Here is a 19,709-nt window from a genome sequence, read left to right as displayed (position 1 = left end):
CTCCACCAACACTAGAGTACAGGCTGAGTAGTGCAGTCTGTGTAGAGTACAGGCTGAGTAGTGCAGTCTGTGTAGAGTACGGGCTGAGTAGTGCAGTCTGTGTAGAGTACGGGCTGAGTAGTGCAGTCTGTGTAGAGTACAGGCTGAGTAGTGCAGTCTGTGTAGAGTACGGGCTGAGTAGTGATGTCTGTGTAGAGTACAGTCTGTGTAGAGTACGGGCTGAGTAGAGTACGGGCTGAGTAGAGTACAGTCTGTGTAGAGTACGGGCTGAGTAGTGATGTCTGTGTAGAGTACAGTCTGTGTAGAGTACGGGCTGAGTAGAGTACAGTCTGTGTAGAGTACGGGCTGAGTAGTGATGTCTGTGTAGAGTACAGTCTGTGTAGAGTACGGGCTGAGTAGAGTACAGTCTGTGTAGAGTACGGGCTGAGTAGTGCAGTCTGTGTAGAGTGCAGGCTGAGTAGTGCAGTCTGTGTAGAGTACGGGCTGAGTAGTGATGTCTGTGTAGAGTACGGGCTGAGTAGAGTACGGGCTGAGCAGTGATGTCTGTGTAGAGTACAGGCTGAGTAGTGCAGTCTGTGTAGAGTACGGGCTGAGTAGTGATGTCTGTGTAGAGTACAGTCTGTGTAGAGTACAGTCTGTGTAGAGTACGGGCTGAGCAGCGTGTCAATACAATAGAATCCTACTCCGACGCGTTCTGCCTACAACAACATCTCTTGCATAGTTAGTTTTGTTTCGGTATGTTGCATTGAAAGTGGCTAATACTGTATGTCACAATTGCCTCAGTCAAGGGAAACGTTGATGGTGTTAACAGGGAAAACTCTAGAACAGGGGTCACCAACCTTTTCTGAGTCAAGATCACTTTGAGTCAAAATGCAAGCCGAGATCTACTGCTCAGATTTTTTTGACTTGGCTTATAAAACGTAGGTCTATGCAACATTAACCAATTAAAAACAGTACTGTAGCAATTAGGTTTGTGCAGTAAGCTACAGTTGAAGTCGGAAGTTTACATACACTTAGGTTGGAGTCATTAAAACTCGTTTTTCAACCACTCTACAAGTTTCTTGTTAACTAACTATAGTTTTGGCAAGTCGGTTAGGACATCTACTTTGTGCAATTTTTCCAACAATTGTTTACAGACAGATTATTTCACTTAGAAGTCACTGTATCACAATTCCAGTGGGTCAGAAGTTTACATACACTTAGTTGACTGAGCCTTTAAACAGCTCGGAAAATTCCGGGAAATGATGTCATGGCTTTAGAAGCTTCTGATAGGCTAAATGACATCATTTGAGACAATTGGAGGTGTACCTGTGGATTTATTTCAAGGCCTACATACTAATACATACACATTGAGTGTATGTAAAGTTCTGACCCACTGGGAATGTGATGAAAGAAATACATGCTGAAATAAATCATTCTCTCTACTATTATTCTGACATTTCACATTCTTAACTTAAAGTGGTGATCCTAACTAACCTAAGACAGGGAATTTTTACTAGGATTAAATGTCAGGAATTGTGAAAAACTGAGTCTAAATGTATTTGGCTAAGGTGTATGTAAACTTCCGACTTCAACTGTATAGGCCCAATACATTATCACCACTTATTGGCTTTGATTGAATTTCTCTGCCAATGCATTGTTCAGGCCATTCATATACAATTATTTTTCAAAGGTATGATCACACCGGTAATAGATCCGTTGCTGTATTACTTTTGAGGCATAGCTGAGTGAGTATACATTTAAATAATTAGCTTTTATTTTACCGGGCTGATGGTGCCTGTATCTGATGTCTCAGCGGAAGGAGAGAGCAGCAGACTGAGGGTCCACCTGTCAACATCCCTCCAGTCTCCCTTTCCTCCACTGACACTGACCAGAAAAGGGGACACAGTCTTCCAGCTGATGGCGAAACTCGAGTCGCACCGCATTATTTCTGCCTCATGCACAAATTCATGTTGTTACTCCTATGAACAGAGAAGGTGAAATATTCCTTGATATTAAAAAAGACCCAAGCCGGTAATAATAACATCAACGCTAGCCTAAAGATAGACCTTCCTCCTCATTCATTACTGCTGCAGTGCTTGTTGTAGCGCTGTGTGGAAATAGGAAGAACACACATTTTATGTCTTATAAAAATGTTGAATACAAAGTGTTGAATACAAAGTGTTGAGAGTGCTGAGTAAGAACTTAAACATGAAGTCACTCATTAAAACAGCAGCTCTTTACTGTATTCGTTGACAGTCTCTCTCTAGTTTTGGTTTTAAACGTTTAGAAACAGTATCAACTTTGTTGTAGCTTTCTTTTACGTCTTTACTGCAGATACGGTAGTCTGAGCCATCCGATTGACCAGCGGTGGGCTCATAGTGCACTTGATTTGCTCTCTGAGCCCACCGCGAAGGCAGAGTTTGTACCTTCAGACACATGAAATGGTTCAAAATGGCAACAGTTGGCCTACCCAGCACGCTGGGCATCTGAAATTAGGTGCACCTACTGCCAACAGCCCAAGAACACAAGGTTTTGTTGTCGTTTTTTTAACAGAAATGTTTGGCGATCGACTAGAAATGCCTTGGAGATCGATCAGTCGATCACGATTGACCGGTTGGTGACCACTGCTCTAGAAAGTTGAGTGAAGTTTAATCTCGTGCTTCTCTCTGTGGGCTGATATTTCTGCAAGTCCCGGGGATCTGCGCAGTTCAGTCTCGGGACGCACGCAGCTTAGAGGGAAGATTGGCTTGAAGTAGATTGTACAGTCAACTTTCCTGACAGTTCTTGACTATGTTGACACCATTTACCAGAATGCAGCAGCCACTGCTCTTAAACCATTTGATGCCGTCTACCATAGCTTTATTACTGGTGACAAATATTAGTATTTTATTTTTTTGGTACCTTCTACCCCTTTTTCTCCCCAATTTCCTGATGTTCAATTGGTAGTTACAGTCTTGTCCCATCACTGCAACTCCATCGCTGCAACTACGGAGTCGGGAGAGGGGAAGGTCGAGAGCCATGCGTCCTCCGAAACATGACCCTGCCAAGCCGCACTGCTTCTTGACACATTGCTCGCTTAACCCGGAAGCCAGCTGCACCAATGTGTCGGTAGTTACACTGTACAACTGGCGACCGAAGTCAGCGTGCATGCGCCCGGCCTGCCACAAGGAGTCACTAGAACCCGATGGGACAAGGACATCCCCGCCAGCCAAACCCTCCCCTAACCCGGACAATGCAGGTCCAATTATTTACCGCCTCATGGGTCTCCCGGTCACGGCCAGGTGTGACACAGCCTGGGATCAAACTCAGCTCTGTAGTAATGCCTCCAGCACTGCGATGCCTTAGACCGCTGTGCCATTCAGGAGGCCCACAGGTGACAGTTTTAATACTCATCACTATCAGAAGGTCAGCTGGATCTCACTAAAGTCCCGTAGATCACTTCATTACTCCCTTCTTGTTTACAAGCTTTGCTCCACAAGTTTCCAACATACACAACAAGGCCAAAAAAATGTGGACACCCCTTCAACTTAGTGGATTCGGCTACAGTGAGGGAAAAAAGTATTTGATCCCCTGCTGATTTTGTATGTTTGCCCACTGACAAAGAAATGATCAGTCTATAATTGTAATGGTAGGTTTATTTGAACAGTGAGAGACAGAATAACAACAAAAAAATCCAGAAAAACGCATGTCAAAAATGTTATAAATTGATTTGCAATTTAATGAGGGAAATAAGTATTTGACCCCCTCAATCAGAAAGATTTCTGGCTCTCAGGTGTCTTTTATACAGGTAATGAGCAGAGATTAGGAGCACACTCTTAAAGGGAGTGCTCCTAATCTCAGTAACCTACCATTAAAATTATAGACTGATAATTTCTTTGTCAGTGGGCAAACGTACAATATCAGCAGGGGATCAAATACTTTTTTCCCTCACTGTATTTCAGCCACACCCGTTGCTGAAAGGTGTATACAATTGAGCACACAGCCTTGCAATCTCCATAGATGCAATCTCAATGACTTTCAACGTGGCACCGTCATAGGATAGGCCACCTTTCCAACAGTTTGCCCTGCTAGAGCTGCCCCGGTCAACTGTACGTGCTGTTATTGTGAAGTTGAAACGTATAGGAGGAAAACACTCACTACTGAATTCCAAACTGCCTCTGGGTGCAATGTCAGCACAAGAACTGTTCGTCGGGAGCATCATGAAATGGGTTTCCATGGCCGAGCCTAAAATCACCACTCGCAATGCCAAGCGTCGGCTGGAGTGGTGTAAAACTTGACGCCATTGGACTCTGGAGCAGTGGAAACGTGCAGTCCAACTTTACAATGCAATGCATAGTGCCAACTGTAAAGTGTGGTGGAGGAAGAATAGTGGTCTGGGGCTGTTTTCATGGTTCGGGCTAGGCTCCTTAGTTTCACTGAAGGGAAATCTTAATACTACAGCGTACAATTACATTCTAGACAATTCTATGCTCCCAACTTTGTGGCAACAGTTTGGGGAAGGCCCTTTCCTGTTTCAGCATGACAATGCCCCTGTGCACAAAGCGAGGTCCATATAGAAATGGTTTGTCGAGATCGCTGTGGAAGAACTTGACTGGCCTGCACAGATCCCTGACCTCAACCCCATCGAACACCTTTGGCATGAATTGGAACGCTGACTGTGAGTCAGGCCTAATCACCCAACATCAGTGCCCGACCTCACTAATGCTGTTGTGGCTGAATAGAAGCAAGTCCCCGCAGCAATGTTCCAACATCTAGTGGAAAGTCTTTCCAGAAGAATGGAGGCTGTTATAGCAGCAAAGGGGGGGCCAACTGCATATTATTGCCCATGATTTTGGAATGAGATGTTCGATGAGCAGGTGTCCACATACTTTTGGCAATATAGTGTACCTCACTTCCCTGATGAATATAAAAAATAAATACCAAACCCGTTCGCAGGGTTGGTTAACTTTTGAGGTCCCACATGGTAAATCCGCCTCTAGTTTTAATGCACCACAGTTATGGAATACTTTCCAAAACAAATGACACCTGGATTCCCTAGTGCCGATAGGGCAGATGAGTAATGAGCTCTTTGAAGAGCGACAGTAACCAGCTTTGATTGAGGAGGGTATCAGTGCTATTGTGATGTATGTATAGACAGACAGACAGACAGACAGACAGACAGACAGACAGACAGACAGACAGACAGACAGACAGACAGACAGACAGACAGACAGACAGACAGACAGACAGACAGACAGACAGACAGACAGACAGACAGACAGACAGACAGACAGACAGACAGACAATCAATCAATCAATCTACCTGCCCTTAACTATCAAATGTATGATAGCTGTTACAGAAACAAGGGCGTCCCATCCTCCTCTCTCAACATCGTGACTATCTTCTACCTAAATGATCATGGAGAAGTACTGTATAAGTCAGTATAGTTAAGAGTCACACCTTATTGATGTTGATGTGATGTTTGGTGATATTTCCCTCCTTTGTCAATCTGGGCTCCCGAGTGGCTAAAGGCATCACTCTCCCTTCCGGCCTTAATCAACAACCACTCTCCCTTCCGGCCTTTATCAACAACTACTCTCCCTTCCAGCCTTAATCAACAACCACTCTCCCTTCCAGCCTTTATCAACAACTACTCTCCCTTCCAGCCTTTATCAACAACCACTCTCCCTTCCAGCCTTTATCAACAACCACTCTCCCTTCCAGCCTTTATCAACAACCACTCTCCCTTCCAGCCTTTATCAACAACCACTCTCCCTTCCAGCCTTTATCAACAACCACTCTCCCTTCCAGCCTTTATCAACAACCACTCTCCCTTCCAGCCTTAATCAACAACCACTCTCTCTTCCAGCCTTTATCAACAACTACTCTCCCTTCCAGCCTTTATCAACAACCACTCTCCCTTCCAGCCTTTATCAACAACCACTCTCCCTTCCAGCCTTTATCAACAACCACTCTCCCTTCCAGCCTTTATTATGACACCCTATTCCCTAGTTTAACATATAGGGAAAAGTAGTGCACTGTTCAGCATATATGGGCCCTTGTCAAAAGTAGTGCACTATATAGGGAATAGGGCGCCATTTGGGACACGTACTCAGCTAGCCTGTCAGGGGAGGGGAGACAGACCAATAGAGAACCTCCAATTCTCCTAGCCTCCTCCACATTACATTTTCCTGACATCCGTCCATCCATCCTCCATCCATCCTCCATCCGTTCTCTATTGGTCTGTCTCCCCTCCCCTGACAGGCTAGCCCTGGGTGATACATTAGTACTGGCTCTGTTAGAGTGGGTCATGACTGAGACTGAGAGGGAGGGGATGGGACGGCCGGCCAACCGTCTGGCTGGCTGATGGTTGATGATGCAGCACTCTGTCTGTCTGTTGTGTGGGGGCTGGTCTGGGGATGGGGTGTCGGATGGGGCAGTGCTGGGCTGTGGGATAGGGCAGGTCTGGGGCATGAGATGGAGCAGGGCTGGGGCTGGGACGCTGTTCTGACTATCTGAGAATACTAATGCGTCCCACTCCCAAATGGCACCCAAATGATGAGAATCTTCATTCAATTGTAGCACACCCTGAGTGTGTAGGTCAGTTTGTCAGAACACCAGGTCAGTCAGGCTGGGGCTAGGATGTCTTAGGCTGGACTTAGTTTGGCCTGGGCTGGGGTTGTCCTGTGTTGGGGCTGGGTTGTCTTGGGCTGGGCTGGGTTGTCTTGGGCTTGGTTGTCTTGGGCTGGGCTGGGTTGTCTTGGGCTGGGCTGGGTTGTCTTGGGCGGGGCTGGGTTGTCTTGGGCGGGGCTGGTTATCTTGGGCGGGGTTGGGTTGTCTTGGGCTGGACTGGGTTGTCTTGGGCTGGGGCTGGGGCTAGGCCATGCTACGCTGTCCTGGGTTGAGTTGGGGATGAGCCAGGCTGTGCAAGCTAGATTGTGCTTAGCCTCTATTTCCAAGCTTCCTCACGTTCCACAGCTGAGTGATGAATGAGATTATGGAGTATGGTAACGCAAGACTAGCTTGTGCTGGGCTTGGTGTGGAATGCTGTCGCTACCAGCATCATGTTAGTGGATGTTTCTCTCTGGTGGTGCAGAGTGGAAGAGAGGAAGGGGAAAAGAGCAAAGGAGGGTGGAGGATGAGGTGAGGACATGGGTGAAATGGGAGACGTGTGCGAGCATGCGTGAGCGAGCAGCATCGCTCCCTCTCTCTACCCTCTTGGATGCAGCCTAGCCCATGTTATCGAAATGTGTTTCGCTGTGAAGAACCTTTTAGGTACACTTACAGTAGACTCCGGGGGAAATGACAAGAGCACAGAAATACAGCAAATATTACAGATCTTTTACAGGTTTTTATTATGGATATTAGAAGTCCAAATGAGAGCAAATAACAAGCCCCTTAAAATGATTAGTTTTACCGCACAATCTCATTCACACCCTTTTACAATATTTGACCGTTTTTTAAACGTAATGATGCTGTCTATGTGGTACAATACATCAGTTCATGTAGAGAGGACCAGAATTTAAAATGTTAAAATCCCAGAGAGAGGATGTTTGACAAAGGGGTGTCACTGGCCTAAACACAATACCCCATAATGTCAAAGTGGAATTATGTTTATTTTTACATTTTTACAAATTAATTAAACGCTGAAATGTCTTGAGTCAATAAGTATATTAGAACTATTCCCCTTTGTTATGGCAAGCCTAAATTAGTTAAGGACAAAACATTTGCTTAACAAGTCACATAATACGTTTCATGGACTCACTCTGTGCGCAATGATGGTGTTTAACATGATTTTATTATGACTCCCTCATCTCTGTACCCCACACATACAATTATCTGTCAGGTCCCTCAGTCGAGCAGTGCATTTCAAACACAGATTCAACCACAAAGACCAGGGAGGTTTTCCCAATGCCTTGCGAAGAAGGGCAGCTATTGGTAGATGGGTAAATAAGGGGGAAAAATGCAGTCATTGAATATTTATTTTGAGCATGGTGAAGTTATTAATTACACTTTGGATGGTGCATCAATACACCCAGTCACTACAAAGATACAGGCGTCCTTCCTAACTCAATTGCCGGAGAGGAAGGTGTAACGTCTGCTTCTAACTCACATTCTCAAACACATAGATCCCCTGAACGCAGCTCACTCTCCAGATCCCAATCACCTGAATTCTGATCACCTGTTCACACACCTGTCATTATCACACACTATTTAGTTCAGTTCTTTGCACTCCATCATTGTGAGGTATTGTTTGTTTCGTGACACACTTCTATTCGGAGCGATGTTTTTCCCGTAATGTAATCCTCCCGTGTATGATAGTTTTTGCCTGCCTCACTAACGGCGCCTTTTGCCTATTCCCTGCCTGTACTTTAGCTTTGTCACATTTTTTGCACTATTACTTTAGTGCATTGTTGCAAATATGATGCAATGTTTTAGAGTAGTTTAATTCTGTACAGGCTTCCTTTTCACTGTCGATTAGGTTAGTAACTACAATGTTGATCTGTCCTCGTTTTTCTCAGATCACAGCCATTAAACTGTGCAACTGCTTTAAAGTCACCATTGGCCTCAAGGTGAAATCCCTGAGCGGTTTCCTTCTGTAATGAACACAATGGGAGACAGAGACCTGGTTTCAAGCGCTTATTAGTAAAGGGCCCCAGTAGGAGGCAGGTAGCTGGGTCCAGGGGCAGGCAGAAGGTCATACACAGGAGGAGGCAGGTAGCTGGGTCCAGGGGCAGGCAGAAGGTCATACACAGGGGGTCCAAAAATTTAACAGTACAGGCAGGGAAAAGGCTAGTAACGTCATCCGGGAGATCAGGAAATAGGTTGATAACAGGAAATCTGTCTCTCTCTCTGCCTCACCCTGTCTCTCTCTCTCTGCCTCACCCTGTCTCTCTCTCCCTGCCTCTCTCTGTCTCGCTCTCTCTCTGCCTCACCCTGTCTCTCTCTCCCTGCCTCTCTCTGTCTCGCTCTCTCTCTGCCTCACACTGTCTCTCTCTCCCTGCCTCTCTCTGTCTCTCTCTCTCTCTGCCTCACCCTGTCTCTCTCTGTCTCTCTGCTGTTCTGGATTATGACATTTTCATTAGCTTTGCAGCAGTTTAGTCATGAGTTACAAAAATGACTCTTGCATGCAGGTGTATTTATGGAGACCGTGTGTTGGTGGTGTATCTATGGAGACCGTGTGTTGGTGGCGTATCTATGGAGACCGTGTGTTGGTGGCGTATCTATGGAGACCGTGTGTTGGTGGTGTATCTATGGAGACCGTGTGTTGGTGGCGTATCTATGGAGACCGTGTGTTGGTGGTGTATCTATGGAGACAGTGTGTTGGTGGTGTATCTATGGAGACCGTGTGTTGGTGGTGTATCTATGGAGACCGTGTGTTGGTGGTGTATCTATGAAGACTGTGTGTTGGTGGTGTATCTATGGAGACTGTGTGTTGGTGGTGTATCTATGGAGACTGTGTGTTGGTGGTGTATCTATGGAGATCGTGTGTTGGTGGTGTATCTATGGAGATCGTGTGTTGGTGGTGTATCTATGGAGACTGTGTGTTGGTGGCGTATCTATGGAGACTGTGTGTTGGTGGCGTATCTATGGAGACCGTGTGTTGGTGGTGTATCTATGGAGACTGTGTGTTGGTGGCGTATCTATGGAGACCGTGTGTTGGTGGCGTATCTATGGAGACCGTGTGTTGGTGGTGTATCTATGGAGACCGTGTGTTGGTGGTGTATCTATGGAGACCGTGTGTTGGTGGCGTATCTATGGAGACCGTGTGTTGGTGGCGTATCTATGGAGACCGTGTGTTGGTGGCGTATCTATGGAGACCGTGTGTTGGTGGCGTATCTATGGAGACCGTGTGTTGGTGGCGTATCTATGGAGACCGTGTGTTGGTGGCGTATCTATGGAGACCGTGTGTTGGTGGCGTATCTATGGAGACCGTGTGTTGGTGGCGTATCTATGGAGACCGTGTGTTGGTGGTGTATCTATGGAGACTGTGTGTTGGTGGTGTGTGCATATGTGTAGTGTGTATGTTGATAAATTAGTCTCTCCTTATTCGTGTTTATTTTTAGTGCATATGTAGCACAGTGTGTGTGTGTGTGTGTGTGTTTGTGTGTGCGCGGAACTGCTTCTTTCCACTGAAATGTCATATTGTCATTCTTGACATATCTAAATTATAATTGGTACATATCCAAGTGAAGGGTTGATTAAAACCAAGAATACCGGGGTCTCACCTTGGTTAAATGACCTCACTCGTGCCTTAAAAGTGTACTTAGAAAAGCTAAGTGTAAATGGAAGGCCTGCAAACTTCAAGTATTCTATGAGATAATGAAGGATCTGATGAGAAATAAAAAATGTTGAAGTTAAGATGGACGAGCGAACTACTTCTCCACCCTCTGAGAATACTCACCACTCCAACATTCTGTTCAATTGAGCGTGTTGTTGGTGCTCCCTCTAACAGTGATATGCTCGCATCCCCTGATCTCTCCAAACGTTTTTTTACGATTTTTTACAGAATGTATAGAAAATATTAGATCCCAGATTTACAGTAGCCAAGACCACACCAACATTTCTCACTTGAGGCAGACTGTCTACTGCTTCCTTTTGCTCCTTTGAGAAAATATCCCTTGAGTCCCTCCTTGATACTTTAGACCACATGAAGACCTCCTGCCCCTTGGACATGATCCTTACTAGAATACTAAAAGAGGTTATGCCTACTGTTGGCCCCAACATCCTCTCTATTGTAAATAAATCAGTCATTGAAATAAATTCATTAGGTCCTAATCTATAGATTTCACATGACTGGGAATACAGATATGCATCTGTTGGTCACAGATACCTTTAATAAAAGTAGGGGCGTGGATCAGAAGACCAGTCAGTATCTGGTGTGACCACCATTTGCCTGACGCAGCTTGACACATCTCCTTCTCATAGAGTTGATCAGGCTGTTGATTGTGGCCTGTGGAATGTTGTCCCACTCCTCTTCAATGGCTGTATGAAGTTTCTGGATATTTGCGGAAACTGAAACACGCTGTCGTACACGTCGATCCAGAGCATCCCAAACATGCTCAAGGGGGGTTTGACATGGAAGAACTAGGACATTTTCAGCTTCCAGGAATTGTGTACAGATCCTTGCGACATGGGCCCGTGCATTGTCATGCTGAAACATGAGGTGATGGCGACAGGACTGGCACGACAGTGGGCCTCAGGATCTTGTCACGATATCTCTGTGCATTCAAATTGCCATTGATAAAATGCAATTGTGTTAATTGTCCGTAGCTTATGCCTGCCCATACCATAACCCCACCACCACCATGGGGCACTCTGTTCACAAGGTGGATATCAGCAACCTGCTCGCCCACACGACACCATACACGTGGTCTACGGTTGGGAGGCCGTGGTCTACGGTTGGAAGTACTGCCAAATTCTCTAAAACGACGTTGGAGGCGGCTTATGGTAGAGAAATGAACATTCAATTATCTGTCAAAAGCTCTGGTGGACATTCCTGCATGCCAATTGCACGCTCCCTCAAAACTCGAGGCGTCTGTGGCATTGTGTTGTGTTACAAAACTACACATTTTAGAGTTGCTTTTTATTGTCCCCAGCACAAGGTGCACCTGTGTAATGATCATGCTGTTTAATCAGCTTCTTGATATTCCACACTTGTCAGGTGGATGGACTATCCTGGCAAAGAAGAAATGCTCATAAACAAATTTGTGCACACTATGGATATGGTATGGAATGCATATGGACGTTTTCTGGGATCTTTTATTTCAGCTCATGAACCATGGGACCAACACTTTACATGTTGCGTTTATATTTTTGTACACTCTTTCTCAGTGTATCTCCCTATGTTCCTCCACTTTATCTCTCTTTGTCTCTCTCTGTCTCTCTCTCTGTCTCTGTCTCTGTCTCTCTCTCTCTCTCTCTCTCTCTCTCTCTCTCTCTCTCTCTCTGTCTCTGTCTCTGTTGTCTCTATCTTTCTGAGGTCTCCCCATGGGGCTGGGTCACTGTCTTACTCTCCTCTCTTACTCTCTTCTTTTCCTCTCCTCTCGTCTCCTCTCCTCTTTGTCTTTGGGCTAAAACACTGGTCCACGGTCTATGCTCTGCTAGACTTACTGCAGGGTCATTAAAGTTTCATGCAAATTGTCATGTTTTATTTAAACAATTATGAGGTTATCTGCTGAAAGACGTTTGCCAACCCCTACTCAGTCGGTCTCTCTGCACGCTTCCACTCCTTTCAATTCTAACAATCGACAGCAGGCAGGGCAGGACACAATGTAGAGGCAGCAGCTGAAACATTAGCACAGGACATTTCTCTGTACACTGCACATTTCCCGTTAGAGAAGGAAACATCACGATGATTGGTTTGAGAGGGGCTTATGGGAAAACCCCCAACATTAGAGGCTGCCTGCCCTGCATTGAGATTGTTTGGCAACCATTTTCATGATGTTGATTAGTAGTAACAGTATTTTAACATGTAGTTTACATATACAGTGTATGTCGACGTTGTCTGTCCAATATAGCAACCAACCAACTCATCATCAAGCTTTGATTATTTCAATCAGCTGTGTAGTGCCAGGGCAAAAACCAAACGTGCACTCAGTGGGGCCCCAGGACCGAGGTTGGGAAACCCTGCATATAGGACAAGGTGGAGAGTAAAAAAAAAAAAAGACAAATTATTCCTTTAAATGGCTAACATTGTTACAGCTGTGAAATGTTGTTTGTGAAATATGTTTATTTATAACTTTATTCAAACATACAGTATTTATTTATGTAGATTAGAATACTAGTATTGTGACTTCTCTGTGCATGTAATTGACCAATATCTATGGCATATAATGTAATTGACAATGTTTTACCTGACATTTTCTTTTCTGAGCACATAGCTGATACATGAGGATGAGGTACTGTACCTAGAGCTATGTTGGGTGTGCATGCCTTGAATTATTACATTTAACCTGTTTATCTTCTCTCTCTCCCTCTCCCTCTCCCTCTCCCTCTCCCTCTCTCTCTCTCTCTCTCTCTCTCTCTCTCTCTCTCTCTCTCTCTCTCTCTCTCTCTCTCTCTCTCTCTCTCTCCACAGACATTCATAGTGCTAAATAGAGGGAAGACAATCTTCCGCTTTAGTGCCAACCCTGCCTTGTACATCATAAATCCTTTAAATATTTTCAGGCGAATAGCTATTAAAATTTTGATACATTCATATCCTATCAAATGGTTTTCTACCACGAGAGACCTAAGTATTTCCTGTTCGTTTTGATTATTTATGAAGATTCTGCTGCTTCTGTTAGTGCTGCATGCTAATGTGCATTTGACTGCTGCTTCAGTTTAGGTAGTATAGACTGTATATGGCACCCTATTGCCTTTATACACTCTTAGAAAAAAAGGTGCTATCTAGAACCTAAAAAGGTTCTTCGGCTTTTTAGAACCCTTTTAAGAAACCTTTTTTGGTCCCGGCAGATTGCCAAAGTGGATGACCCTTAATCATGGAAAGAGAGGTTTGACGTTTGATCATCCTAAGAAAACATTCTCCAAACTTAACCTGCCAACCTTAAAGTACTTACTGAGCTCCCTGTAGAGGGCCTTCTAAAGTCTTCTGAAAACAAGGATGCCTTTTACTTCTTCCATCCACCCTCAGCCATTGATTAAAGTAGATGACACTGAAAATGACAATAACTGTATATCTCAATAATCTCAATATTCTAAATAGGTGTCCTAGTCTCCTTTTTCTCTTTGTCATTAAACCACTAGACAAGTGATAGCGAATTCATTGCAGCCTCCATTTTGGTTTTCACAGGACATGTATTCAGACCAGTGCAGATGAAAGAAAGGAGTCATAGAGGAGAGGAAGGAGGCATAGAGGAGAGGAAGGAGACATAGAGGAGAGGAAGGAGACAGAGGAGAGGAAGGAGAAATAGAGGAGAGGAAGGAGACATAGAGGAGAGGAAGGAGACATAGAGGAGAGGAAGGAGACATGAAGGAGAGGAAGGAGACATGAAGGAGAGGAAGGAGACATGAAGGAGAGGAAGGAGACATAGAGGAGAGGAAGGAGACATGAAGGAGACATAGAGGAGAGGAAGGAGACATAGAGGAGAAGAAGAAAGGAAGTCAGAGGAGAGGAAGCCACTATAGACTATTGATATGCAGCCCTAGTTGCTCAAATGCTGACATTGGGGTTTTCTTCACACAACCACATCGGTTGGTTAGTCTTGAAGGGTATAGTGCAGTACTTTTCATGGGTAAGTCCCAAATGGCACCCTATTACCATTGTAGTGAACTATGATGAAAGTTAGTGGTAGTTTCGCAAGCCACCGCTATACCCAGATACCCATAGACTTCCAGTCATTTTGCTAACGCCAGTTAGCGGTCGCTTGCGAAACTACCACTATCTTTCGTCATACTGGACACAGAGATATACAAATGGTTTTCATCAGACTCTGGGGAAGTAGATAAGGGGCCTCATTGCCAAAATCCCAAAGTATCCCTTTAACTGTTTTGGATGGTGACATTTACTTTGTTTTCCACCTTGAATCTCTGGACTTTTCCTTAATTCATTTCCTCACTCTTTTCAGCATGATCATTATGTGTACTATTTTGACCAACTGTATATTCATGACCTTTAGTGATCCTCCTGAGTGGTCCAAGCAAGTAGAGTAAGTTCACGTTTCTTATAATTATCTACACAGGTGTATAATGTAAACTAAAAAACCTTTATTATGCATGTTTTAACCTACACACGTTTGGTTTTAACAGTGGTGTATTGCTAGCCTCAATAAGAGCCTGAACGTATTACCAGTACGTCATTTCAACAGATAAAAACTATATACTTCTTGGATTTGAAATAGTAAATTGCTCATTCTGATCATGTTCCATGCTTCTGTCATCCAGGTACACATTCACAGGGATTTATACATTTGAATGTCTTGTAAAAGTCGTTGCTCGAGGATTCTGTATAGATGGGTTTACGTTCCTAAGGGATCCCTGGAACTGGCTGGATTTCATGGTCATTTCTATGGCGTAAGTATGAGAATCTTAGAGGTACCTACCTGTTCATTCTTATAAGACATATTAAGTATAATTATTATGGTGTGGGATAATTGATAAATAGAGCGTTAATAAGTCTAAAGGTATTGTTACTGTCCAGAATTGTCCAGGCTTTCTTTCTTTGAAGGGGGGTTCAATCAGGTGTTTTCAGAGGGTTCCTAACTGTTCCTGCATATCTCTCTTTCTCTTTTCCTCCCTCTCTCTTTATCTGTCTCTCTTTCTCTTTTCCTCCCTCTCTCGTTATCTGTCTCTCTTTCTCTTTTCCTCCCTCTCTCTTTATCTGTCTTTCTTTCTCTTTTCCTCCCTCTCTCTTTATCTGTCTCTCTTTCTCTTTTCCTCCCTCTCTTTATCTGTCTCTCTTTTCCTCCCTCTCTCTTTATCTGTCTCTCTTTCTCTTTTCCTCCCTCTCTCTTTATCTGTCTCTCTCGCTCATTCTCCATTTTTCTCTTTCAGTTTGCTGGAGACCTTAGGATTTTGATCAAGGCTTCATCTTACCATGTTGGATTAGACATGATATAGATGTATAGTTACAAACACATTACATTACATGTTGGCAAACTAACTATAACTATAACTAACTCTAAGGCTACCATGTTTTTGATGTTGCGTAGAACTAGTTCAGCATTTTACGAAGTGGACCTTAAATATCTTTAACTTCAAGAAGTGTTTCTGTTCAACCACTACATTCGTCTTATATCGTGTGTGTCAATAATAGTTTGTAACTTTTATTTGATTCTGCAGGTGTATAACAGAGTTTGTAAACCTAGGTAATGTCTCAGCTCTGCGTACGTTCAGAGTGTTGAGGGCATTGAAAACTATTTCTGTAATTCCAGGTAAGACAGGATGGGGGTCGATGTGTCGTGGGTCCTATTTTTTATTTTATTTATCCTTTACTCCCCCTCCGTGGACAGGCTCTGTGAGTGGCGTTGTGGTTACTTCCTGGTTGAGTGCGTGCGTGGTGGTGGTGTTGTGGTGCTCTTGCACGTGTGGTTTTGTCATTGGTGTTTGTTTGTGTGTGGTCCTTCCCCTGTTTACAGATATATAACAGAGTTTGTGGACCTGGGCAATGTCTCTGCGTTGAGAACATTCAGAGTTCTCCGAGCATTGAAAACTATCTCTGTCATACCAGGTGAGATTCAGTTTAAACACTAAGGCTGATGTTTATATCACACCCTTTTACTTTTATTATACTCACTAATATTATTATTATCATTTTTATTATCATTTTTAAGCACCCCCCCCCCCCCCCAAAAAAAGAATTGGAAATAATATTTGTTGAATTTATTTTTTCCTCCAAATGTATCAAAAATGGTACTGATACATTTTTGATAGGCTTTGCAGTCTACTCCAGGTTCTTCCAAAGTGTCTCTCTTCTGCCCCAGTAGAAGTCTCATCCTAAAGGCAGGTGTGATTCTCCTCGGAAATAGCTGTAAGCCACTCTCTATGTCTATTCATTGGAATGGGCAATAGCAGAAGCCCCACTAAAGAAAAGTACACTGACAGTATGATAGCACACCAATAGATTATCACCAGAGACAAAGTCAAATATATGTTGATTAAATATGGGATTCATTTTTCTTTAGCTGACCATAAGGAATAGCTTATAATTAGCCAACCTTTCCTGGTTCACTGTACTGTACACTTTGACAAAGACTGTTGAGACATCTACAGTATAGCTCATCCATAGTACTTTTATCATTGGAAAAAGCCTCCAGGCTCTTGCAAGGTTTTCGAAAGATGGAGATAATTATTCATATCCAAAAATAACTAGGTAATTGGATTGGAAGAGAGGGTACAATTAACTAAATCCATTAACATTATTTATCACGAACAAAGGATGCAAATGAATGAATTTGACTCCTATGCGTCTGAGTTACAGAAGAAACGTAGAGTATGTTGACGCTCAGCTGGGAACTGACATAGCTCTTAGTGACATCCCACAGAATATACCTATTCATTATTGATGAAGACTGCCAAGCCTAGTTTGTGGACATATTTTATGCTGCATGATGCTTTTGAGTGACTTGCTTTACAGTATTAGCCTGCTAAAAGCTTGGGTGATTAAAAATGGCATTGAAAACGTTTGTTTTGCCTGTTTTCGTTTGTTGTTTTGTTCATTTTGATGGTTAACTTTTCATTATAATGACCGACTTGAACAGAAAATAGAACACATATTTTCTGCTGGCATTCTAGAGCGTTCTAGAATGCTGATGGGGTGACTGAATGAGCCACTAACCTTTACTTGAGTCAACACATACAATTCCTACAGTACATACAGTATATGATATGGTATGGTATATGGATGGTAGTGGATGGTAGTGCTTAAGTTGTAAATCAGGAGGTGCCAGAACAAAAGCGCGAGAGAGGGGTGACCTAGGGGGCTCTGAGGTACCAGAGTGAATCAACAATAAATCACCTTGCTAGTAAAGCATTGCTTTTGTGTAGTGCCGTAGAGCATTAGAGGAGAGGTGCTTACAGACATTTCACACATGAGATTCTTTTAAAACTTGGGTCTGGGAAGAATTTGACCTTTCACAAACACATTTCATTCAGTTCTGTCATTTTATATGACTTGGAGAGTTTAGCAGAATCTTTTTCAATACCTCACACATGATTGAAATGACAGTTTACTTTGATACTGACAAACTGAGAATCTGAGATCAATAACAACGACTGTGTCTTGAGTCCTAGAAAAGAAGTTTCACTGACTCACCCAATGATGAGCAGCTGACTCGCCCAATGATGAGCAGCTGACTCACCCAGCGATGAGCAGCTGACTCACCAGCGATGAGCAGCTGTCTCACCCAATGATGAGCAGCTGACTCACCCAGCGATGAGCAGCTGACTCACCCAGCGATGAGCAGCTGACTCACCAGCGATGAGCAGCTGTCTCACCCAATGATGAGCAGCTAACTCACCCAATGATGATCAGCTGACTCACCCAATGATGAGCAGCTGACTCACCCAGCGATGAGCAGCTGACTCGCCCAATGATGAGCAGCTGACTCACCCAATGATGAGCAGCTGACTCGCCCAATGATGAGCAGCTGACTCACCCAACGATGAGCAGCTGACTTGCCCAATGATGAGCAGCTGACTCACCCAATGATGAGCAGCTGACTCACCCAACGATGAGCAGCTGACTCACCCAACGATGAGCAGCTGACTCACCCAATGATGAGCAGCTGACTCACCCAATGATGAGCAGCTGACTCGCCCAATGATGAGCAGCTGACTCGCCCAATGATGAGCAGCTGACTCACCAGCGATGGCCGATGTGCTCGTGCCAAAAGCTTATCTCTTGTTTTACTTTGTAAAACAATGTTCGCTCAATCGGCCTATTTGGAAGTTGATTGAATATTTTGGTAGCCTACAGGAGGATTCGAGTCTTCTCTTTTAAGCAGGAGCCATTTGCTTTCCAACCTGTATTTTCCAACCGCGATTGTGTTTGAAATATTGCGTAAGGCTTGTTCCGGCTGCATGCTGTTCACTGACAGATTTGCAGCTCGTTCCCAGGCTATATGCTTTGGGATTGAGCTACGTGAACACAGTCCAAAACGAGGCAATGTTTGTAAACAGATCTTGGTCCTCTGTGGCTAAATGATGGACCTACTAGTGACGTACTATTATAAATGATGTCATTCCTTTCTGAACAGTTATTCTATAACTCTGGCAAATGTATTTCAATGAATCAGTGGTGCTGCAGCTCCTGCAGAACCCTTCCCGCGGCTATTTCTTTATATTTTTTATTTCACTTTTATTTAACCAGATATGCAAGTTGAGAACAAGTTCTCATTTACAATTTCGACCTGGCCAAGATAAAGCAAACCAGTTCGACACATACAACAACACAGAGTTACGCATGGAGTAAAACAAACATACAGTCAATAATACAGTAGAAAAATAAGTCTATATACAATGTGAGCAAATGAGGTGAGATAAGGGAGGTAAAGGCAAAAAAAAGGCCATGGTGGCGAAGTAAATACAATATAGCAAGTAAAACACGAATGGTAGATTTGCAGTGGAAGAATGTGCAAAGTAGAGCTAGAAATAATGGGGTGCAAAGGAGCAAAATAAATAAATAATTACAGTAGGGGGAGAGGTAGTTGTTTGGGCTAAATTATAGATGGGCTATGTACAGGTAATGATTCTATGATTCTATAAGGAAATAAATGATGAAGTGCAACGCTGAAGAGATGAGAGTTGCAGGCTCATGTCTAGCAGAGAGAGGGAGAGCGATCATAGAAAGTAAATGTCATTCTAGTTCTGAGAGAGATACAGGCACGCTTCTGTTTTTCACCACAGCAACGGCCACGCATTGGTCTCAAGCATAGGCTATAATGTTGCACAAACCATTAACCCGGGCCGGCCCAACACAAATTCATTCTTAGAATATCAGGTGTGGGCTGAAAATCTACGTTTTCACATTACGTTGTTTTCGGGGGCAGGAGAATTAATGAGGAGGCAACTCGAATGAACTTTTGTTAGAATTTTTACTTTGCAAACAGTGATTATTTTTTCTCTCACGTAGAGGTGCCGGTGTTCTGCCAAAAATCTCCCCCCTGCCAGAATCCCCCCCCCCCCCCCCCTTCTAATTCCCTTAATTTTGTAGCTAGAGTCAAATACTTTCTGTGGCACACATCAGAGTCAAATACTTTCTATAGAACAAACTTCACATCAGGTTAGGCAACCGAAATGAATAATT

At 43.8% G+C, this 19,709-nt stretch overlaps 1 protein-coding gene across 3 annotated transcripts in view; it reads left to right on the top strand.

Moving 5' to 3' along the window:
- Positions 1-19,709, top strand: part of LOC139557758 (sodium channel protein type 8 subunit alpha-like) — a 122,499-nt gene that overhangs the window by 17,106 nt on the left and 85,684 nt on the right. For all 3 annotated transcript variants that reach the window (XM_071372921.1, XM_071372919.1, XM_071372920.1), the window contains exons 3-6: positions 13,044-13,162; positions 14,524-14,613; positions 14,849-14,977; positions 16,042-16,133. In XM_071372921.1, the coding sequence (XP_071229022.1) occupies positions 13,044-13,162; positions 14,524-14,613; positions 14,849-14,977; positions 16,042-16,133 (430 nt within the window). The remainder of the gene's footprint in view (positions 1-13,043; positions 13,163-14,523; positions 14,614-14,848; positions 14,978-16,041; positions 16,134-19,709) is intronic.

This window comes from Salvelinus alpinus, chromosome 28 (genome assembly GCF_045679555.1).
Source record: "Salvelinus alpinus chromosome 28, SLU_Salpinus.1, whole genome shotgun sequence".
Classification (NCBI taxonomy): Eukaryota; Metazoa; Chordata; class Actinopteri; order Salmoniformes; family Salmonidae; genus Salvelinus; species Salvelinus alpinus.
Note: the sequence above shows the minus strand (reverse complement) of the source record. Positions and strands in the feature narration are given on the sequence as shown.